The following is a 24,672-nucleotide window of genomic DNA, read 5'->3' as shown; positions in this document are numbered from 1 at the left end:
AGGTGCTTGCCTTGGCACAATAATTTCATGCACCTGACCTGGGTTCAGTCCCTGGCACCACATATAACCTCCAAGCTTGCAATAAGTGATCCCTAAGTGCAGAGTCGGGAAGAAACCCTGAGCACTGCCAGGTGTGGGCCCCAAATAAAAAATTTTATAAGAAAAGAAACCCATCAGTAATTCAAGTTTTCAAAATGCTCATGTTCTTTGTCAATGCATATTCCCAATTTTCCTTCTGGTGTATTACAAAGAAAGAATACATACTGAAAGAACTAACATATGTATATGCTATTAATACATATGCATGTATACATGTATTACTGGTGTATGTGTGTATATGTATATTAGTAATTGGTAACAGTTTACATAAAACAAAAAAGACAATTTGCAAACCAGAAACACACAAGCCAAAATATGCAATGAGATGCAAGATATATATATATATGTATATATATATACATATATATATATATCTTGCTACAAAGCAGCTTCTCTAGTGAGAAAACAGTCCCTATTCTTTATGGTGATTTGTTATTAGAATTTTAAAAATTATTTTTATTGCAGTGTCATGATTTAAAATACTATTAATGATAATTTCATGCATGCATTGTCCCAGCAGTCCTCCTCCCACCACCAGTGTGCCCTCCTCCCTCCATCAGTGTCCCAGACCTTCTCTCCCCCTTACCCCAGGGAAGTTCAGTTCTGTAGACCAGCTTTCTGTTGCCTTTGATCATTTTACAGTATATTTTAAAAGTGCCTCTTGGTTTTATAAAAACAACTCTATTTGAGTGTCCTTTATAATATGGAGATTCATCTGTAAACCTAAATCATCAAGCAAGTCTAGAGGTCAGTTAGCTTTCTTAAAGGGTAGATAGTAAATATTTCAGTTTTGAGGTACTTAAGATTTCTGTACCGACCATTCAGCTGTCCTCAAATAGCTATAAAATAGTCAAGGGCAGTATAAGAACAAGAGCGTGTGACTCTAGTGACTGTATTCACCATAATACGCAGCTTTATGTACAAATAGTACTTTGCAGCTCCTAAGTTAGAACATGACTGACAGTCACCGAACTTTAGCAGCCATAATATCTGTTCTAGATAAATAGGATTTTGAAATTTATTTTAAAATTTGTTATTTTAATGAAAAATAATTTTAATAACTTTAGAGACTTATAAATAACTTTTAGAGACTAAGCTTTATACAATTCTAATAAGCTTTTACTTGTATTATAAATCAATGATTCTCTTAATGATACTTAACAATATGTTGAAAATTTGAAAGTTTCTCACTAATTCAGTAATAACAAGAAGTTACCATTTCATCAGCCATTGAACAATACAACATTAACTTATTTTCTAAATATATTTTGTGTACCTAATATGTTAACAATACTATACAAGATGCTTTTGAAATAACTGTTAACAGAAAGGAAACGTTTTCTCATGGAACATACTTTCAGGAGGAGAAAAAGTAAGGAAACCTAAAATAGGTTGTGTTGGACTGTGAAATTACACTTATTGCTGAGAATATTATGTTTGAGAAGGCATGTTAAGAAAGGGTGGAAAAAGCAAAAAACAAAGTAAGGGTGCCATTAATATATGTGGGTGGATGACCCTTGTTTGAGGAAAGAGGACGTTGAAAAGCCCTGAGGTAGGGGCTGTGATGTCGCCTAGTAATAGGGTGTATGCCTTGCCTGATGTGAACTTGGGTTTGATATGGCACAGCAAACAGTGGGAGTGGTGTATAAGGAAAAGGGGAAGAGGGGGAAAGTAAGAAAAGAAGAAGGGGAAACAAACAGAGAGAGAGGGGAGAGAGACAGAGACACAGAGGGAGAGACAGAGAGGGGGAGAGATAGAGGGAGAGACAGAGGGAGGGGAGAGACAGAGGGTGAGGGAGAGGGAGAGGGAGAGACAGGGAGAGAGACAGGGAGGAGAGGGAGAGATGGAGAGGGAGAGACAGGGAGTGGGAGAGGCAGAGAGAGAGACAGACAGGGAGAGGAAGAGACAGTGGGAGAGACAGGGAGAAACAGGAGAGACAGGGAGGAGAGGCAGAGATGGAGAGGGAGAGACAGGGAGAGACAGGGAGAGGGAGAGAGATAGTGGAAGAGACAAGAGAGGGAGATAGAGACAGAGGGAGAGACAGAGGCAGAGACAGGGAGAGGGAGAGAGACAGAGGGAGAGACAGAGGCAAAGGGAAAGAGACAGGGAGAGAAAGGGAGAGGAGAGACAGATAGAGGGAGAGATAGGGAGAGACAGAGGGAGAAGGAGAGACAGGGAAAGAGGGAGGAGAAGGAGACAGAGGGAGAGGAGAGACAGAGGTAGAAGGAGAGACAGAAGGAGAGACAGAGAAAGAGGGAGAAGGAGACAGGGAGAGGGAGAGACAGGGAGAAAGAGAGACAGAGAAAGAGGGAGAGATGGAGGGAGAGGGAGAGACAGAGACAGAAGGAGAGGGCGAGGGCAGGGAAGGGGGAGGGAGAGGGGCAGAGGGAATTTTCCTGAAGAGGATGAGAATGTTAAGGTGGGATGGGTGCCATGGTGTGATTCAGTCTGACAATTTTTAAAAGGATATCTCTGGAAGGTATTTCGTGAATTAACTTTATGAGGTAAGGTTAGAAACTAGATCTTGCTAAAGCCGTGTCATGAACTTGATAATACATGACGATAGCAGCAGTGATTGGAATCTGTCTATATTTTCAGAAAGGGGCCAGCAGAATTTTCTCATAGGTCAGATAGGTGCAGTATGACAGAAAGAAATCTAAGGTGCACCTGGAATTAGACCAATTGTGAAGTCTGAGAAGATGTAAAATTCTCTCATTTTTGGTACCAACTGAAATTTTGGGTGAGTTCTTAAAACCACTCTTAAGTTTGATAATTCTCTAGAAGAGCTCACAGAACCCACTGAAAATAACTATATTTATGGTTAATATTTATTATAAAGAATAAATGTTATCATTGAGGAAAAGAAGAAATGCATTGGGGAGAACCTGAAGGATTCCAGATATGGGTTCTGAGAATAATTCCTCAGGACGAATTATTCTTCGAACAATGATATGTGATGTTATATGTAGGGTATTGCCAACCTTGGAACCTTACATGAGCTTTAATATTTGAATATTTTAAAATTTTATTTTTCTAAAGTTGTTCATAATAATTCTTTACATTTAATATTCAAACACCAATCCCACCACCATGCACCTTCCCACCACCATAAGAGGAAAGTGTGTAAAGATTGTTGTATTTTATCCTGGAGCCATTTAAGCCCTTGTATAAGAGATTACAAGCATGTACGTTATACCCCCCAAAGTGTGTGCTACTTTGGTAAATCAGTGGGATAGAGTATGAGCTCCAGGAATTCTGAAATTTAGAATATGATTATAGAGCAGATTCACTCATGAATAAGACCTATGTCTCTTCTTGGCCGTTGATGAGATTATATGGCACCAGGGGCAGTTTGTGGGTGTGACTGCCAAGCTACTGGAAAACTTGGGAGCTGGGGAGAGGAGGCCCCGTTCTACTCTGAGCAAGCTTGGAAATTTCAGTCCTGGGTCCCGCATACTTGGGTTTTTCTTCAGGTTCTCTCATGGGTAAGGCTTGTCTGAGCCTGTGGAGAGCAGCCTTGAGCATGACTGTGGTTGAGTTCTGGAGCTTTTCAGCTGCCTGGGTTCTGCTGGGGTGGGGAGGGAAATTCAACCTGCCCCCCCCCCACCCTGTCCCTGAGTTGCCCCGGTGAAGACAGCCTGGCTTGGTGTTAGGACCTTCTATGTCGTTCTTTATTTCAGCTTTATTTCAGTTCTTTGGATCTTGGCTATTGATGAGATTATATGGCGCCTGGGGGAGTTTGTGGGTGTGACTGTCATACTGGAAAACTCAGAATTTTATTGAGATTATCATGTGCATCTGTTTTATTGATTGCCCACATGGTTATCTTAGCCTCTGAGTCAGCTCATAACACTTGATCCAGAGCCACATTTCCTAAATCATGTGATTGGTATATCTGGCATGACCAGTCCCCATCCTAAAATGTAGTGTGACTAGCCCCTGCCCTAATTCAGTATGATACAGATGGCCTCCCATTCCCTCCCAAACCAGGACAAAGTTTGAACCTCTTTTGAAAGAATTCTTTACTACTCTAGAGGAAAGGAGTTGATATTAACTGAAATTGAAAAATCTCTAGGAGGACCAGGTTTGGAGAAGTATGCTTACTTGGGTTATGGTAAGTTTTATAGGCATTCAGGAAGAGATTCTAAGTTCTTGAGTTAGGCTTTAGGAAACTTATACTTTAGTCTTGGTTTACAACCAAGTATCATCAAACATGAATAAGATAAGGGTTTCATCCTTTTTACCAAATTAGAGGTAGCCATTTGGTAGCCAAGTAATTCTCATTGCTCTGTCTCTTCCCTTTCTCAGTATGGGGCTCATTTTCTGATTGACTGATAATATTATCTACCTAAAGGTGCTAAAATGATAGTACAGCAGATGGGGTGTTTGTCTTGCATGAGGACAACCTGGGTTTGATCCCTGCTACCACATCTGGTGCTCTAAGCCCTGTCAGGTGTGATCCCTGAGCACAGAACCAGGAGTAAGCCCTGAGCACAACTGGTTATAGCCACCCACTCCTCAAAGATATTATCTAAGATGATCAATAATGGGTGAGAAGAAATAGCAACCACAATACCAGTCGAAGACTTTGATTAATATAGGACATTTTTATCTTTGTTATATGAAGCATAAAAATGAAAAGTGATAAAGACTAGTTCATAGATTTGGTGGGCAGATGCAAAGATTATTCTCTCATGACCTCTGTTGTTTTATTGATATTTGAGGTAAAGTGCTGAGATAAGTGAGGTCACTGTTAAAGGGTAGAAGATACAGACTTTTGGATTTTACAGACCTGAAGTTTGTGAGTAAATAACAAACTTGAATTATTTGTATTGTGTCAGTTACCCAGGACAGAATTCTTCTCATTACCATTTATAAATGCTTCAGGGAGAAATATTTAGTGAAAGTAAATTTCCTTGAAAGTAACATGCTTCTACTTTCTGGCTAGGTGGTAAATTGTTGTGGGTATAATAGTAGATAATGATTTAGGTTTCATAAATGATTTCAGTTAAATAGTCTAGGTTTTAAGGTTTTATGGTTTAGGTTTAACTAATTTGTGTAGCTAAAATTTTTATAGCACTTGTCTGTTATATGTGGGGATAGTGTGCACAATATTAATGATAAATATTGAAAGTTGTGGTCTTGGCCCATACGTTTCACAGTAAGGAAAGACAGAAGTAACATATTGGAATGTTTAAGAGCTCTAGTAAGGTTATATAGCAAGTGTTGGTGATGAAGCAGTAAGTTTCTGTTTACCAGAATCAGGAAGACGTAAGAGGAAGTAATACCTGAATTGAAATTCTAAAACCTACAAATTGGTCAACAGACTAGATGAAGATAAAAGACAAATAAGTTTAAGCAGTAGACAATGGTTTTCTATCACTTTAGAGGTTAGAAGTCTATGATACATGTGCTAACAAGTTTGGTTTCTGGTGAGAAATCTCTTCTTGACTTGTGGATAGTTAGCATCTTCTTGCTCTGACTTTACCTAACCTTTCTTCTGTGCTATTATTATGTGAGAGTGTACTTTCTGACGTCTCACTAAACAAGACTTCTCCATCATTTAACTTTAATTATCTCCTAAACATTATATTCAAATGCTGTCAAGTTGGTGGTTAGGGTTTCAAAATATTTATTGGAGCAAATTCTCTCCATAGCTTTATGTTCTCTGCCTCCCCCACAAAGTCATATCCCTTTCATATAATATGTTTAACCCAGATAAAGCATCTCTTCAGTGTCCCACGTCTCAAAAAGTATCATCTAATTTAGGAATGGGTGAAACTCTAAGTATGATAAATTGTGAATCAAATTTCTCTTCAAAGTGAACTTGTGAAACAAGAAAAGGTATATCACCAAGAAACAAAATGTCTATGCACAAGAGTAGCATACACTTTCCTTTCATAATGACAGACACTTGAACAAAAAAGGAATCGTAGGTCCAAACAAATCTGTAACCCTGACTATGGAAATTCCATTCAAGGTTCATAAATACTAAACCTTTGTTGGATGCTCTCCCTTCAGACTTTCTAAGAGGTAGACAAGTAGTCTCTGTTCTGGCTCTAATCTGTAGCTCCACCTCCTTAGTCCTGGGTGAAGATCCTGCCCTTTTTGGTTCTGCAGCTACTGCCTACCCACTGAGAAAGGTCCCTGCCTTCTGAAATTTAGGAGGATGCAGACTTGCTTGCCTTCTGGGTTTGTGGTAGAGTGAGAATCCTGTGGTAGTTAAAGTGCCTTGGTGTCATTTCTTTTTCTTGAAGGATAATACTTCTCAGATGAAGTATCATTTGGTTCTGTAGAGTTCCTAAGGTTTCCTGGCCTTCTTTCATCTTATATTTTTTCCTCCTTAAAGGTTCAAATTACACTTGTCTCTGGTACTATAATTCTATCTCTATTCCTGGCTTCTAGCTGAGGTAGTTGATTAAATTCCTGGGTCCTGCCCATAATCTCCTTATCAGTAATTGTACAGGAACACTAATGTTCTTTATCCTTTTAAGCAACGTGATTTGACACTTAATTTTGCTAATTCCTTCGACCTATTTCTGTTCTTTCACATTTTACCATAAGGAGAATTAAGCTGGCCTTTCAACACTTTACTAAGCTGTCTCCTCAGTAACATACTCTAGTTCATCTTTTGCAAGTTTTGCTTTCTATATAACACTGAGGAAAAGATCAGTTAAGATCTTTGTTCTTTATACCAAGGATCTTAGTATCTAGAAACGTGTTCATGTCCATCTCAGATCTTAACAGGATGATCTTTAATGTCCATATCCAACCGGATATCAGTCATGATGATAAATGTGTTCTCCAAGATAGTTTATCATTTTCCTTTTTTATTTCTGAGCTTTCACCAGAACTGTGTTTATCATCTCTATTTTAAAAATTTATTCATTTGAAGCCAGCCCAGGTAGATTAGGGATTGAGTCCAATATTGGTAATCAGAAAAACTGTCTGCGTTTGGATGCTTGAGAATGTTGGGAATGCCCCCCTTACCCCCCAAACACACCCCCTTATCTTTTCTTAAAGGATAAAAGGCCTGAAATCGTAATCAGAAATCTTTATTTTCAATCACATGAGAAATTGTGCCTCAGGGGATCAGCCCCTGAATGAATTTATTCATAACCCTGGTGCCCAGCCTGCAAGCAAGCTGCCCTTTTTAAAATGTGCTTCCCTGTTTTCTTTTTCTTTAAAACTCCTCTTGTGTCCATGCATACAAGATGATAATTTTAATGGAGTCTGTCATTTTCCACACTGCTGATAAGTTGTCAGCAAAACTTTTTCTATACCCTTTGACCTTGTCTCTTCATTTGATTGGCTTTCAAGGGCTAGTGAAACTGAATGAACCTTCACAGCAACACTGTCAAGCTAAACTACCATTCACCTTAAAATTCTTCTAGTCTCTACCTACCACCCCGTTCTAAAGCTACATCTATATGTTTAGGTTTTTGTTATAGTATCAACCCACATTTAGACTGCCATAACGAAAATTCCAGAGTCTGGGTAGCTTAAACAACAGACAGTTATTTTCTGATGGTTGTGGGAACTCTCAGTGTATGATCAAGTTACTAGCATATTTGGTTTCTGGTAAAGGCTCTCTTACTGGCCTGAGATAACTACCTGCTCATTGTGTTTGCACATGGGCTTTCTTCTGTGCTAGGAGAATAGGGTAAAATGGTAGTCAGGAGATGAGAAATGGGTCTAATATTAATTAAATTAAATGTGTCTTCTTTAAAGACACATATCCACTAGGATTATCCTTATCCTTATTATCTTATTTTACCTCAGTTGTCTTCCTGAAGATCATATATCCAAATATAATCTCATTGGAGGTTAGGTTTTCGACGTGTTGTTTATTACTTGAAACAGTAAAAGTTCTTACCACTTTAGAGGTTTATACTTTCTATGACTTTAGGAGAGGAGCATACAATAATTGAATCAATAACAAAAACTTACTGAGAATCTAAAAATTATTGAGAAGTTAGCATGCAATATTGGAGAATAATATAAAAATTATAATACGCATTTGATCTTTCCATCTTACTGATCTTTCAAATATTCGTATGAGTGAGCAATAGACGATGACATTAGCCAGGTAGGTATTTGGAAGTTGGATTGGAGAAGAGAGAGACAAATGGTAGAGAGAAGACTAGTTGAGTTTAAATTGTTCATGTAAAGTCTGAACTGTAGCTATGAAGAGAAAAGAGATGAAACCTCCAATATTATTTGGAAGATAAATGTTACTTTGTTTGTCTGCACAAAATAAAATTTTTACTTCTGCTAAGTTCATTAATTCAATTCTTATCTATCAAAATTTGTTTACCTTTCTTTTGCTCATAAATAGATCACCTGTATTAAGCTAATTTAGTTAATCAAATAGCTATAAAATATTTTTACTATTGTCTCACTTTTTCTGTTTTCAAGTTAATGGGAGAATATTATAATCTTACTGGCCTTCAGTTCTTAGACTAGTATTCTGTGTCATTGAAGACAGAGGTTTTCTTTTTAGTGTTCAGTTTTTTGAGAGGCACTGAGATTTAAGAGAATTATGTATATCTTTCTGTTACATGAGCTAGGTGCTGGGGTGTTCTTTTTTTTTTTTAATTTTAATAGGTTTTTGTTGACACACTTGATAGTTTTCTAGTGGACATTAATTTGTTTCTTTTTGTTGTTTAAAGGTTGGAATGCCTCCATGCCATTCAGCCTTCTTGAGGTTTTCTTGTCTAGTACCAGGCCTGTTTTTTTTGGGGGGTGGGGTGGGGTAGGGGTCACACCTGGCAATGTTCAAGGATTACTCCTGGCTCTGCACTCAGGAATTACTCCTGGCAGTGCTTGGGGGACTATATGGGATGCTGGGGATCGAACCCAGGTCAGCAAATCATCTGCATGCAAGGCAGACACCCTAGCCTGCTGTACTGTTTTGCTCCAGCCCCAACCAGGCCTGTTTAAATTGTGAAGCCTCAGTTCAGCCAGGGCCTTTCAGCTTAAGAAAGGTCAGTCATGGACTGTGCCTTTGGTACAACTGATTGTTGAAACTGTAAATATTAAAGTTTAGGTTATATCCTTTTGTTTAGTTATAATTCATGTGTTCTGCTTATGAATTTTTCCTCTTAGTTTACATGAAAATATGTTGTCTGTTTCTTTAATTATATAATACTTTTAGCAAGGTAGCTGAGGAACCTGCTTTGGGTTTGTACTTTTCTTAGTCCCTCTTTTTTGGGGAGGGGAATCTCACAAGTGGAGCTCAGGAAGTTTGTAGGGGGCTCTGCCTGTGATTTCCCCAAACTCCAGGGATGAGACAGGTTAGTTTTATGCAAGGTATGTACATGCCTTAATCCCTGTACTATCTCTTCATCCCCCTTCCTCTTAACTGAAATACTAATTCTGGTGCCAGAGAGATGGTACCAGTGGAGAGGGTGCTTGCTTTGCACAGGGCTGACCTGGATCTGACCCCCAGTGTCCCATATGGTCTGGGGAACCCACCAGAGGGCAGAGCAAGGAGTAATCCTTTTGGGGTGTAGCCCCCAAAACAAAAACAAACAAAAGAAGTGAGGAAGACAGACTGATGGCCAGTAGCATATGAAAAATGCTCAACATCCTTTATCATCAGAGAAATCCAGATCAAAATGACATAGAGATGCCATCTCACACTAGTGAGAATGACACTTATCAAAAATAGTAAAAACAATCTGTGTTGGTTGGGTTGTGATAAAAAAAAAAATTCTCTTGTCCCCTGCTGATGGGAGTTGTTGTTTGGTGCAGCCTCTGTGGAAACAGTATGAAGAGTTCTCAGTAAAATTAGAATTGAACTGCCATAAAACCCAGCAATTACACTTTTGGCCATCAATTCCCAGGACATAACACTTTCTCAAAAGGACATATGCACATCATTATTCAGTGCTTCACTTAGTACAGTAGCTAAGATGTGGAACCAACCTAGGTATCCAATGACAGATGAATGGATTATGAAGATGTGGTATATATACACAATAAAATAATATGCAGCTGCAAGGAATGGTGAATTTATGCAATTTTCTGCAACATGGTTGGAATTGAAAAATAGCATGTTGAGTTAAGTAAGTCAGAAGAAGAAAGAGAAACATAAGGTGATTTCACTTATTTGTGGAATATAGAATAGGTGATTTCACTTATTTGTGGAATATAGAATACTGGATGAGAAAATGTAATAAAGGGGAATTCCTTGATCCTGGTATATAGAGAAGACACAGAAAAGGGAAAGAAATCAGGGGCATTAAGGGGTGAAGAAGAGAACAAGAAGGGTTGGCTTAACAGGCATTAGGGCTTCACTTATACCAGTGATATGAGTGAGGTGTAGAGCCATGTACCCAAACACAGATTCAACAGAACTGAAAACATGTGATCTAAGTGGCAACTACTGAAACTTTGTAATGTGCATGTCAAGTTGACATGTCGGAGTGGAGTGGGGATTGGGGTGGTTGAGGGAGTCTGGAAAGTTGACACTGGTGGAGGGATTAGTATTAAATTATTGTATGTCTAAAACACAACTATTAGTTACTTTGTAAATCATTTACTAATGATTTTAATGAAAATTAAAATAAAAATAATTTAATAAGATTAAATAAATTTTAATAATAAAAATTTTAAAAACTGACCTCTGCATTCCTATATATTAATACATGGAGCTAATTTGTGAATTAAAAATGGCATTTTTGGGAGGTGCAGTGCTGCTAGCAAGTCAGCTTATATCTGTGGGGTGAGTGCATCAGTAGTCTGATGGCACCTTCATGCTTTCTGATACTGAAAAATTGCTGCTATGCTTCTGGTCAGACCTCAACAACTCCGGACCAAGTTTCCTGAGAAATTAAACAGCCAAAAGCTAAGTATGTGGATCCACACCCATGCACCACCTCCAACTCAGCTTTTACAAGCTCATTTATCGGCCTTGCTTCAGAGACCCATAGATATAACTCAAAGAGATCAAAAGCCACAGTTAATCTCAGACCCACACAAGACTAAACAGATGGAGAAAATTAGTGGACTGTGGGTCAGCCTGGTGCCTACCCAAGAAGAGCCCCTTACAGTCACTTGCTCTCACAATCCAAAATTGTCACCTTGTACCCGGCCGGATTCCAGTGTCTCAGGACAGACCTCACTGAGAGATTAACCTTTTGAAAATTTGGATATGCAGGTTTTGTGACTGAAATCTCTCGATGTTCTGACAACAATTTGGACCATTTATCTCCTAAAACTTTTTTCCTTTGATGGTATAAATATTTTTTCATATAATTTATAATTATTGAACTGATAAATAGTCCTACTTTGAGCATGATTTTTTTTTTTTTTTGCTTTTTGAGCCACACCCAGTGATGCACAGGGGTTACTCCTGGCTCTGCACTCAGGAATTACCCCTGGCGGTGCTCAGGGGATCATATGGGATGCTGGGATTCGAACCCGGGTCGGCCGAGTACAAGGCAAACTCCCTACCTGATGTGCTATCGTTCCAGCCCCTTGAGCATGATTTTATCATCAAGACAGAGCTGATTTTCTCCTGGCACTGGATAAAACTTATGCCTAAAACTGATAATGATATTTGTACTATTTTAGGTATTTTAATATATATATTTCTACTTAATAATGTTACAAGTGATAATTTGTACAGCATACAAATTTATTTCTGTAACTTTTTGGTTATTCTAAATTAATAAATGAAAATATTTTCTAGGACATCTAGAAAAAAATTGTCCAAATGAAATAGTTATTGTAGGTAACTTTTCTTGCTTTTTTTAATTTCCCAATTTAATTTTTTATTTTTATATGTATATTTTGGGAGGTTTGGGGCCACATCTGCCTGTACTGAAGGGTTACTCATGGCTCTGTGCTCAGGGTTCACTCCTGAAGGGTTTTGGATGTCCATATGTGGTGCCAGAGATTGAACCCTAGTGAGCTGTGTGCCAGGCAAGAACCTTATGTGCTATGCTATCTGTCTGGTCTGGTCTTACTAAACTATTGTATACTGTGAATCTTTTTGACCATTTTCATCCTATGACTTCTTGTCATTTTAAATGAAGGCAAAAAAAAAGTAAGATTTAAGAGAATATTATAATGATTTCAATAATAAAAGTATTAAACTTCTGATATAATAAACACATGATGCAGATTTAATTTGTTTTTTTTTTTTTTGCGGGGTTGAGGGGAGTCAATCTCTGTTTAAAAATTATTACAAAGCTATTAAAGAGTTCTTTTCTTCTTTGTAGTGCTTTTGTTCCTTTGAATGTTCCCAATAACAAAAATACTACAGAGTGGGAAAAAGTGAAGTTCCTTTTTGAAGAGCTTGGAAGTAGCCGTAAGTATGAAATCCATCCATAATAACTCATATTTTATGAACCTTCAGGTATTTTGAGGAGATGCTCATTACATTGTTAGTAACTTAATTTAATAATTCCTTACAGCAGTTAAAGGTATATTTGGCAAGTAAAAAGCATTCTATCTATTGGTAGCTGTTGGTAGTTAATTTCTTCACTTTATAAAGCAATTATATTTTAGTAAAAATACCTTTGAAATATTTTAGCTTTGAAGATTTGTTTCTCTGTGGTCTTTGATTCACTTAGGATAACAGAAAAATGTGTAAAATATGCTAGATATATTGGTTTCTATTTTAATTTTTAGGTAAAGAACCTTATATTCTATTTGATAATGATTAAATAAATGGGCTGTCAAATGAAATACCAATTGCAGAGATTTTGTGTGAATAAATGTTTTTAATTATAAATACATTTATATTACCTAAACATCTGGAATTGCTTTCCTAGATATTTTCCTTAATTTTTAAAATAATTTGGGTTTTTTTTGAATCACCATGAGATATACAGTTGCAAAGTTGTTCATGATTTTCAATCCTACAATTTTTCAACATTCATCCCTTTACTCGTGCACATTTCCTGCCACTAGTGTCCCCAGTTTCCCTCATGTCCCTCTTTACCCCACCTGCGCAGTCCTCCCCTATGACAGATATTCTCTCTCTCTCTCTCTCTCTCTCTCTCTCTCTCTCTCTCTCTCTCTCACTCTCTCTCTCTCTCTCTCTCTCTCTCTCTCTCTCTCTCTCTCTCTCTCTCTCACTCTCTCTCCGTTTTTGGCACTGTGGTTTGCAGTACTGTTACTCAAAATGTATCATGCATGTCACTTTACCTCCTTTCAGCAAGCAGTTTGTGTCTGGAGTGATCATTTCCAACTATCATTGTCATAGTGGTTCCTTCCCTGTCTTTAAAAAATTTTTTTTTTGCTTTTTTGGGTCACACCTGGTGATGCACAGGGGTTACTCCTGGCTCTGAACTCAGGAATCACCCCTGGCGATGCTCAAGGGACCATATGGGATGCTGGGAATCAAACCCGGGCCCGCCTTGTGCAAGGAAAACGCCCTACCCGCTGTTCTATCACTACAGCCCCTCTTCTGTCTTAACTAAACTCACCCCTCTCACTTGTGGCAAGCTTCCTACCATGCACCAGTCCTTCTGGCCTTTGTTCTACCATCTTTGGATATTACTTACATAGTATGTGTAATTTGGGTTTTGAAAAGACGAGAACATTGGTAGATTAAAGAGGTTATGTTAAGAAAGTAACTAAAGATTAAAAAATGCTATTGTAATAGAAATTCTATTAAGTAAGTATGTGTACCTATTACTCAGAATTTCATGTGAATTTATTTAAATAATTTTATTTTCAAAGGAACAAGTTCTTATCAATATTATGCGTAAGATATTTATTGCTTTGTACTTATTTGTTTAGGTAACTGTTTCACATTCTTTAATCAGCTTTTTCTTTGTATTCAGATCAGTATTAAATGATTCTTAAATTAAATCTTGGAGTCATTGCTATGTAACATCTTAATTTTCTCACATTCACTTAAGATTTCATCTTGTAAATTGTGATCCATTAATATCTTGATGATACTAGAACATGCGGTGATAGAACGCCTGGCATCAGTTACTGTTGAATCGTCATCTTATTACTGAGAAATAAATTGCTTCTTTATTGTATTTAACTCCCTCAGGTCTTTGAACAACTATTTTCCTGCCCTAACTGTTATTTAATTAGTTATATTTAACTTGGAGTTTTAGTATAACTTGAGTCAATCGTGATATTAATAGCATTATTCCAATTTTTGTAATCATATTCTATTTAGCCTTAAAATTATTTCTAAAGATTTAAAAATCATAAAATACCATAGCCTAATAATGTATTTCACTTATCATTATTAGTAAATATTTTTGTTTGCTTTTTGACCATACCTGGCAGTGTTCAGAGATTAGTTCTGATCCTGTACTCAGGAATTACCCCTGGTGGTGTCAGTTGTCTACCAGTCTACTCTTGTTTAAACGTGATCAATTAATTGATACTTGTAGTAGAATGAAGAAAGTAAGAGAATCTTATTTTTGTCTTGGTTATTTGACCATATTATTTTTTTTAAAAAAATTAAGTCTTAAACTTGTGACTTGTGTAGCTTGTAAATTTGATACATTCACGCACACACTTTATAAAACTGAGACTTGGATACTAAGAAAATAGATCATTCCGGGTGCTGCAGAGAAAGTAAAGTGGATACATGGTCAACCCAGGTTTGATCCTTTTGGAATACTCCGAGAGCCATCAGAAGTGGTGTCTGAGTACAGAATCGGGAGTAAGCCCTGAGCACTGCCAGTTGTGACCCAAAAACCAAAAAGAAAAAGAAAAAAAGAAAATAGATCACTCTCGCTTTTATTTCATGATAAAGTTAAGACTGAACCGTTAAAAATTGCCCTTGGTTTAATGATATTTGCTTTTAAACTAAATCAATACAGGTCTACTAGGACAAATGAAGTAGCATCGTACTAAAACTAGAAAAGTGTGCTTGGAACAATAGTATAGTGGTTAGAGCTCTTGCGTTGCATGTAGCGAACCCCAGTCCATTCCTGGTACCCTTTATGGACCCCTGAGTATTGCCAGGAGTGGTCCATACACACAGCCTGGAATAAGCCCTGAACACCTCTAGATGTGGCCCCCAAAAGACAAAAGTTCAAATTTGCAATTTCTGTTGTTCTTATCTGTAGTTCATTGGCCTTTTTAAAAATAAATTCTTTAAAAAATCTGCTTAATTCTGCCAATTGGGCAACTGATTTCTTTTAATTTAAAGAATGAAATAAACAAATTTCATGACTTCATCTTTCCAAAGAGCTTTTGTGTAGCTGTACTATAGTTTCTTTTAGCTGTTGTGTGTTCTTGGGCACTCAGGTTGTTTCCAGATTCTGGCTATTGTGAACATAAGTAGATGGACATGGAGAATATCATGCTAAGTGAAATGAGTCAGAAAGAGAGGGACAGACATAGAATGACTGCACTTATTCGTGGAATATAAAATAACAGAATATGAGACTAACACCCAAGGACAATAGAGACAAGGGCCAAGAAGATTGCTCCATGGTTGAAAGCCTGCCTCATGAGCTGGAGGAGAAGACAGCTAGGATAGAGAAAGGATCACTAAGCCAATGATGGTTGGAGGGATTGCTCAGGATGGGAGACATGTGCTGAAAGTAGATAAAGGGTCAAACATGATGGCCTCTAAGTGTTTTTCACAAACCATAATGCCCCAAAGTAGAGAGAAAGTAAAAAGGAAATTGTCTGCTATAGAGGAAGGGGTAGGGTAAGGATGAGGGGAAGATACTGGGGACATTGGTAGTGGAAAATATACACTGGTGGAAGGCATGGGTGTTCAATCATTTTATGACTAAAACTCAATCATGAATGCTTTGTAACTGTATCTCATGGTGATTCAGTAAAAAGGGGAGGATGAAATAAACTCTTAAGATTTTGGTTAGGCTATGTATTAAAAACATACTTGAAAATTAAGAACAACAGGAAATTAGAAGTATCAAGATTGGGAAATTAGAAGTGTCAAGACTCAATAAGGAGGCAGTAATTGCCTCTATTTTGAGGAGAATGAAAGAAACTCTTAGGCTGTAAAATCTTTTACAAATCAATTTATCAAGAGCTCTTTTAAAACTCTTTACTCTTTGTGGAGTTAGCATTTGAAGGACATGTTGGATTTACTTCATTTAGAATGTATTTTAAAAAACAAAAATTTTAATTTTTTGAAATTGAGTAAAAACATTTGAATATCATGAACACTTTTTACAACGTTTCATTTTCCCTCCTTGCAGATGGCTTAGCTGCGTTGTCATTTTCCATTAGTTCTCTGACCTTGATTGGAATGTTGGCGGCTATAACTTACACAGTAAGTGTAGTAATGTTAATAATTTACTTAACATTAAGTAATCACTTTAGGAAGCCATTTTTTTCTTTTCTTCCTAAACACTGTTCAGGGTGCCTGGGGGTTACTCCTGTCTATTTTTGACTATGCAGGCAGTTCAGTGCAAAGTGCTCAGATGCTTAGTTGCTTGGACCCTGCGGTGCTGAGGATCTAAACAGGATTCATTCACCATGCCCCACATGTACCTCAGCCCCTGTATAATCTCTTTGGACCTAGGAAGCAATATAGTATACCTTAGTAATATGTTCTGTTTAATTTTATTTTTCTCTTTAAATTTTTTCTACTTTATAGAGGAAAAACTTAATAAATTTTTCTTACTAATCCCCTGAAAGAATTTTGCAGAAGATTTAAAATTCATTTAAATTGCATCATAATTGCATTATAGTAAAGTGGAGATGCCTAGATCAGTGTTTGGAGAGGAGGGAAGAAAGCAAGAGGGGAGAAGAGAATGCGAAGTAATGGGTGAACAGGCATCTGGGCTTCAGTTTATACTGGCGATATGGGTGAGTGGTATAGCCGTATATCCAAAGCATGACTCAGTAAAACAGAAAGCATGAGACCCCAGCTGCAGCCACTGGAACTTTGTAATGGACCTGTCAAGTTGACAGGTGGGGATGGGGCAGAGGTTGGGGGTGGGTAAGGAATATGAGAACACTGGTGGAGGGAATCTGCTGGTGGGATTGCTGTTGAAATATTATATGCTTAAAACTCAGCAGTCGACAATTGTGTACATCATAGCCCTTGAATAAAAATAATGAAAAATTTGCACTAGAAGATGAGGTCAAAACTTAGTTGGGGACTATTTTATTACTAAAACAATTGACCACATAAGTGGAGGAAGGGGTAGAGAGAAAACCTGTTTTAGGGGTCTGCCATGACATTTATGGTCATGAGTGACTTTGTGAATAAACTAATACCTAAACCCTAGTTTCAGACCAGTAATACTCAAGATGTGTTAAAAACTCATTGAAATATTTTGCTTATAATAAGATGTTTTATTATTGATTGATGATAAATAGTACTATTGAGCTTATTTTCAGGTGCAAAAGTTCTAGTTACGTGAAAACTTGAATGCTTTTCATGTAGTGGGATATGGAAGAGGGCGATAGTACATATTCTTGAGTTTTAGAAGACTGAAATAAAGTAACCAAAGTGGAAAGTTATGGTACTTTGACCCTGAGATACAAAGAATTATTAAAAAGTAAAATCCTGTTTGACAGAATCGCTGATTATGAGCAGTGGCACTACAGGTTTTTGTAATATATGAATCAGTTGAATTATTTTTTTTAATCATTAGTTTTGGAAGATAGTTGATTATTTAAATTTTACCAAGATTATAGTCACTATCATATGTTAAGGAGTAGCCACATAACAACATTCTATTTTTGATGAGCAATGTCAACATTGGTTTATTTGTTGTTTTTAGCTTAAATAGAAAAGGGAGACTTAAGATTTGAGTGAAATCAGGTACAAGAATTTATGTAGATGTCTGTAATTTTTGGTGCCACCAAGTGGGAAAATGTCAAATAGTTATATTTTCACGTAAAATGTGTCATTTTCTGTAGAAGCATTGATTACTGGATGTTTTATTATATATTGTTGTACTGTTGTCCCATTAGTCACCGATTTGCTTGAGTGGGCACCAGTAACATCTCCATTGTGAGACTTGTTACTGTTTTTGGCATATTGAATACACCACGGGGAGCTTGCCAGGCTTTGCCGTGTGGGTGGGATACTCTTGGTAGCTTGCTGGGCTCTCCGAGAGGGATGGAGGAATCGAACCCAGGTCAGCCGCGTGCAAGGCAGACGCCTTACCCGCTGTGCAATATTTAAGATGCTTTCTAGGCTATTTATGAATTAGTCATTACTATGTTAATCTGTATACATTATTTTAATATATAAGCTACCAAAGAAAATTACAGATAAGTTAAAAATGAAAGAATAGTGGTAAAGCACTATTCCCAATAGTCTTTGAAAATAAATTCCCTTCAGAAGTCATATTTCTCAATTTTTCATGTAATGGAAATAATGTTTGGCTATAATGGATATATAATGAATATATGATAGATATAATGTTTGACTAAGATGCACCTTTATTTTATACACCATGGTGAGGAAAAGATGTTTATTATTTATCATTTTTTATTTGTGAAAGAAGCTTTAAGACACACTTCTTAAAAAAACCAGTATTATGCATTCATAGGAAAAGTATTAGGAAGGAACTTTTAAAAGTTCATGTTTGGAATGTGGGTCTTCTGAATTTTTTAGTTGGCTATTCATGTCCATATTTTTAGTAAAAGACGAGGGATACTGGGAACATTGGTGGAGGAGAATGGACACTAGTGGAGGGATGTAAATGATCACTGTATGACTGAAATGCAAACATGAAAGTTCATAAGTTTGTAATTGTACCTCACGGTGATTCACTAATAAAAAATTTTTTAAAAAAAGATCAACAACGTAGTTTTCCTACTGCTGCGCTCGTCTAGTATTTCTTCAAAAATTCTAACATACCCATTGTTATGAAAATTGAAGTTATTTTTATTATATTTTGTTGTTTCCTTTCTTGTGCCATGCAAAAGTCTATCTTTTTATATTTATCTTTTGGAAAAATATGCTGTTCCAAATTGGGTAGTATAAGAAGGCAATAGAAATGTCTTAAGTTATATATTCTTTCCAAACACTTTTATATTTTAAGATATAAGTGGTAATTTATTTTTGGGAGCTGAAACAAATAAAACAGGAATCAATTATGGCTGTCCTAAAAGCATTTTAAATAATAATCTCTTTAGCTTTGTTGATTTTCTGGGAATGCACTAGAGGGCAGTAGTAAGCAATAAAAGTTTTGAATTTTTGACAATGATAGTCTTTGCATACTTTTTTCCCTGTAGGTGTTCATACATCTTTTTTCAAAGAAGGTTAATCTTAAATGATTGCTATTTTAGGATCTTACTAAATATTTTGTACAAAGTGTTTTGTTAAACTTATAGTGTTCTGAATTTTATAGTTAATATTATCTAAATATAGTTGAAAATCACTGAAATAAAAAAATAAGCCAAAAGTTAGGTAAGCAGAAGCAATGATACCGTTATTTTGCTTTCTTCAGAGTTTTACAAAAATATAATTATATTTTTATCCCATGTGTTACCAGGGATATGTTTTTTTCTTAAATCAGATTAAGCTATTTAGAAATTCAGTTCACCTCTTCCATTAAATATATTAATTTCAAGAAAACAAATGTAAACAGCTGGCTTTTTAAAAATATATTTTGGTTAAATATTCTTTGAGAAAGTTTTGTACTTATTCAATAAATGTTTGTTCTTACAATAGAGAGAAAACAAGAACCAGCATATTTACAAGTCAAAGCTCTTCTTCCCGGAGCTGGAGTGATAGTATAGTGGGGAGGGTGTTTGCCTTGTACACTGCCAACCCGGGTTTGATCCCCAACATTCCATATGGTCCCCTGAGCACCGCCAGGAGTAATTCCTGAGTGCAGAGCCAGGAGTAACACCCCTGAGCATCGCCTATTGTGACCCAAAAAGTAAAACAAAAACAACAATAACAGCAACAAAGTTCTTCTTCCCCTGATCCTTATCAATCTTACGTTATAACTCTGACTTTCACTGTTCTTGAAGATACACTCAGAGGATGAGGGGTGCTTGTAAGAGCATTGTAAGCTTCTCTGGAAGGAGGGAAAGGACAATTCACTGATGGAGCCAAAAACACTTAGGGTTAATATCCAACACATGTGTTAATTTAATTATACACCTCTGAAAACCCTATGACTTGCAAATGGACTTGCTATAAACTCAAGTATAATACACAGCGTTCTGCATTAGCATTATAGATCTCTTAAACTTGGGTTATGAGAATCACTGAGAAAGTTTTTGAAAATACAAATTCTTCAGTAAGACTATAAATTACAATGGTGGAAGATTACTTAAAATGTAAGAACTTGATCTCTTTTTTGTATATAAAAACAAACATTTATTGAATAAGTAAGAGACCTTTTCAAAGAAATATTTAACTTACTTAGAAAAAAAAGACAACATAACTAAAATGAGATAGAAGAACATGGTATAATATCATAAAAGTCTCTTTAAGAGAAACCCACTGCTAGTATCATCATGTTTAATGGTGAAAAGGTTTTCCCCATAATGTCAGACACAAAACAAGAATATCTGTTCTTATCAATAAGACTCAGAATAGCATTAAAAATTTCCTAGTCACAACATTAGGCTGAAACAGAAACTAAGGAGAGAAGTAAAACTGTCACTATATGCAGGTCACAAGCTGATATACAAAGAAAATTCTAAAGAATGCACTACAGTTTTTGGAATAATAGCTAAATACAGCAAAGTGATAGACTCCAAACTAAATATGTAAAAATCAGTAGAATTCTGATATGCGATATGCTAACAATGAACTAGGACAAAGAAACCAAGAAAGCAGTCCCATTTATGAAAATACCATAAACAAAGTACTTTGGAATAACCTAACAAAGGGGTGAAAACCTTGTACTTTTAAAAATGACATTTCTCGGGGCTGGAGCAATAGCACAACGGGTAGTGTTGGAATATAGCTCTAAATATGTTAGGCCTGACTTTGGTTCGTCCTTGCTCCCCTTGCCCAAGGAGCTTAGGTTTATCAGTACACCCGTCAAAGTGCTCCCGAGTCACTCCCATTCTTTTGTTTATCTGTAACCAATTCTACCAGTTTATGTGCTCTTCCCTTAATCAAACTCTGTTAATTGGTAAGGTCAGAACTTCCTAGGACACTGAATATTATAACATTGCCTTTCTCTCCTCTTTATGCCTTTTGAATAATTTACTTTAAAGCTATGTCTTTTTTGTATAGACACAAGAAGACAATATTATGTTTTTATAACTTAAGACTTAATTGGCCTCGAATATTATTCCCTTCTGGGCATCTGCTTTCTCCACTTAAGCCTCAGTTGCCCTCAGTTCCTAGCACCCCAAAGCAGGGTCCCCGACGTGGGACGGGAAGGATCCAGGGCAAGCGGTGAGTTATGTGCTACCCTGGCATCGAGATGGGCCTGGCCAAAGTGCCTAATTCTTAACTATAAGTTAAGAGCTTGATCATAGACAAATGCTGTCATGATCCAATAGTAATTATGAGACTGGGACCCTGCCAGGGATAGGAAAGACTGATCTGGCCTGAGCACTGTAGTCTGAGATTGAGATGGCCCCAGGAGAGCAATTCTATAAGCTTTAATGCATCTCTTATTGTGTCCATACAAAATGATTAATATTATGAATTCTTATATGTTTGCTGGCTGAGGAGAAGAGAAACACATTCATGGGACTCTGCCCTTGGGTGGGTCCTCCTGCTGAAAGAGAGATTCTGTCCTAGTGAAGGCATTCCCCTAAGAGATAGAACTATACCCCCTATGGATTGTAACCACACCTTTAGATAAGCCCCAGGCTGCTGGGGGACGAGGAGATTTAAGGTAGCTGTGTGAGGGGGCAGGGGGAGAGTTCCAGAGGAGAGTGTATAGAGGGAAGATTGGAATAAACTGCAAGTGAGACCAACCATCTTGGCTCCGTTCCTTCCTTCGCCTGCCACATCTTTGCCATCAACCTCCCCGGGGTAGGGGAAGCGGCTGGAGGCTACCGAACTCGGGTGGCGGGAGAGACGGCTGCTGCCCTAGACCCTGTGCCTGGCTCGGTGCGGTGAGGCTTCCCTTTCCTCGCCCGCGCCGTTTCTTTTTATTTTTACACAGGGTAGGGCATTTGCCTTGCACATGGCCGACCCAGGTTTGATTCCCACCATTCCATATAGTTCCTCCGAGCACCACCAGGAGCAATCCTGAGTGCAGAGCCAAGAGTAACCCCTGAGCATTGCTGGGTGTGGCCCAAAAGAGCAAAAAATAAAAAAATAAAAATGACATTTCTCTAAAATGAAATAATAGAGTACATAAGTAAATGGATATGTTATATGCCCGTGTGTTGAAATAATTATTGTAAATTAATTGTCCTATTTAAAGCATTATTTAGAGTCTGTGCAATCCCATGGACTGGAGTGATAGCACACCGGGTAGGGCATTTGCCTTGCACGCGGCCAACCTGGGTTTAATTCCTTTGTCTCTCTCGGAGAGCCCAGCAAGCTACCGAGAGTATCCAGTCTGCAGGGCAGAGCCTGGCAAGCTACCCATGGCATATTTGATATGCCAAAAACAGTAACAAGTCTCACCATGGAGATGTTACTGGTGTTCACTCAAGCAAATTGATGAACAAGTACAGTGCTACAGTGCTGTGGATGGCTATAAAATACTCATCACCATAAGAAAAGTAAAATGTTAGCCTTTTGTGACAACATGAGTAGAACTGGAGAGGATTGTGGTAAGAAAAGTAGTAAGTTAGAAGACAAATACCAGGTGGTCTCACTCTTATTTGGAATGTAGATGAAAGAAAGGGTATAGATAAAACCAAAGGAGAAAAAAGCCAGGACTTCATACGATAGAGCTGAAGTTACTGAGGTAGGGAGGAGATAGGGTTATTGAATTGGAGAGGATCTAGTAAACATGATGGTACACATGCACCTTTAAAACTGTAAACTTCTGTAAACTCTAGCCCAATTAAAAGTAAGTTAAAATTTAATGAATGCAAGATGTGTAGCTACTAGAGCAGCAACTAAATAGGCAAAAACAGCAGAAAGGGATTAAGAAGCTGTTATAAGAAAAGGTTAAAGAAACTCAAATAGATTTTTTCTTTTTTTTCACATTTTCAGTATTATAAGGATATAAAATTAGTGTTAAAATAAGAATGTTAAGCCTTTTAATTTCTATATTTTACCAAGATTATTACAGGAATAAATTTGACAAGAATAGAGTTAATAAGAAAATCACTCTTCTGTGTCTAAATTACATTTGCTTCCCTTAGCTTGCTTCTTTATTGGATAAGGACATCATGAAAACATTAATTTTTGTTTTAATAATATTTTAAATAAAAGATTTTAAGTGTTTCTCCTTTAACAAATACAGGATTTGCAAATTAGGTAATGATTTCAATTGATCAAAAACAATATTCTCAAATTATATTACCTAGTAGAAATTTAGCTGATTTCTAAGACTTCCTTCTCATGTTCTTTATTCATATTTTCTCCAATTATGCTATTTAAATCATGTTTAATCAATATTTACTCAATCTCTAATGGAGACTCAGCAAAGAATATTAAAATAATTAAAATTGACAGTAAAGTTATCTGAGATTGTCCTGGGAGTTGATAACCAGGAAGGCAGAGAAAGAACATGAGAGATAATGTCCAGAGTCACTGAGATATTGGGAGTCTAAGGGTTAAGCTTGAGAAGTAGCATTCATTGCTTCTGCCCCAGTCATTGGCTTAACCTCAGTTACATATACCTGATTTTGGATAACATCATTTGGCTGTGTGTTTAGGAAAAACTTAGAGATTTGAAAACATGAGGTTGTATCAGCTGGAGAGCCAATTGCTGTAACCAAAGGTGATAGTTAGCAGTTTTGCATCTAAGGAGTAAGGTCAACCATGGTTTTGGATTACAACTACATAGCACTTGCATTAGTGTTTTTAATAGTGGCAAAAATAAAGTCACTTTTGGGGATTGGCCAATATAGAATTGGGTAATATAAAATAGCACTTTTATATTCTTAATTCAGGCTAATAGTTAAAAGTTACTAAGAAAACATTGGGGATACTTAATGAAAATATTGATTATAAATATTTAAATTTGTGGGGCTGAGCGATAGCACAGCGTGTAGGGCGTTTGCCTTGCATGCGGCCAACCTGGGTTCGATTCCTAGCATCCCACATGGTCCCCAAGCACTGCCAGGAGTAATTCCTGAGCACGGAGCAAGGAGTAACCAGTGTGCATTGCCAGGTGTGACCCAAAAGCAAAAAAAAAAAAACCTTAAATTTTGTAGGTAGATGGTATATACATTGTTTCTGTGCTAACCAAATAATGTGTTTATTAAAATACTTGGATTTTACTGCATATACATAGAGATTGGGCTTTATTAATTGCCAAAATTTTATGATTTGTCATTATTAATTCACATTACCCCTTGATTGAAGTTGTAATTTTTTACTTTGATAAATTATCATGTTTATGTTAATTTAGCAACATGTCCTTTAAAACATAGGTACTGCCTGTGAGGGGGGAAAGATATAACTATATAGCTCTAAATATGAAATAGATAGAATTATGGCACAGTTGAATCATCATTCATTCCCATATATCATGTTCTGCATTGACTATCCCTCTTCACAATTTCTTTACCCTTTTGGTAGTTATTTTTTTA

General features: G+C 36.9%; 1 protein-coding gene across 2 annotated transcripts in view; it reads left to right on the top strand.

The window, feature by feature from the left end:
• LMBRD1 (LMBR1 domain containing 1) overlaps positions 1-24,672 on the top strand; it is an 85,388-nt gene that overhangs the window by 26,192 nt on the left and 34,524 nt on the right. For both annotated transcript variants that reach the window (XM_004605884.3, XM_055136945.1), the window contains 2 exons: positions 12,330-12,418; positions 16,266-16,339. In XM_004605884.3, coding sequence (XP_004605941.2) covers positions 12,330-12,418; positions 16,266-16,339 — 163 coding nt within the window. The remainder of the gene's footprint in view (positions 1-12,329; positions 12,419-16,265; positions 16,340-24,672) is intronic.

Source organism: Sorex araneus, chromosome 4 (assembly GCF_027595985.1).
Source record: "Sorex araneus isolate mSorAra2 chromosome 4, mSorAra2.pri, whole genome shotgun sequence".
Lineage (NCBI taxonomy): Eukaryota > Metazoa > Chordata > Mammalia > Eulipotyphla > Soricidae > Sorex > Sorex araneus.
This window is presented reverse-complemented; position numbering and strand designations above follow the sequence as displayed.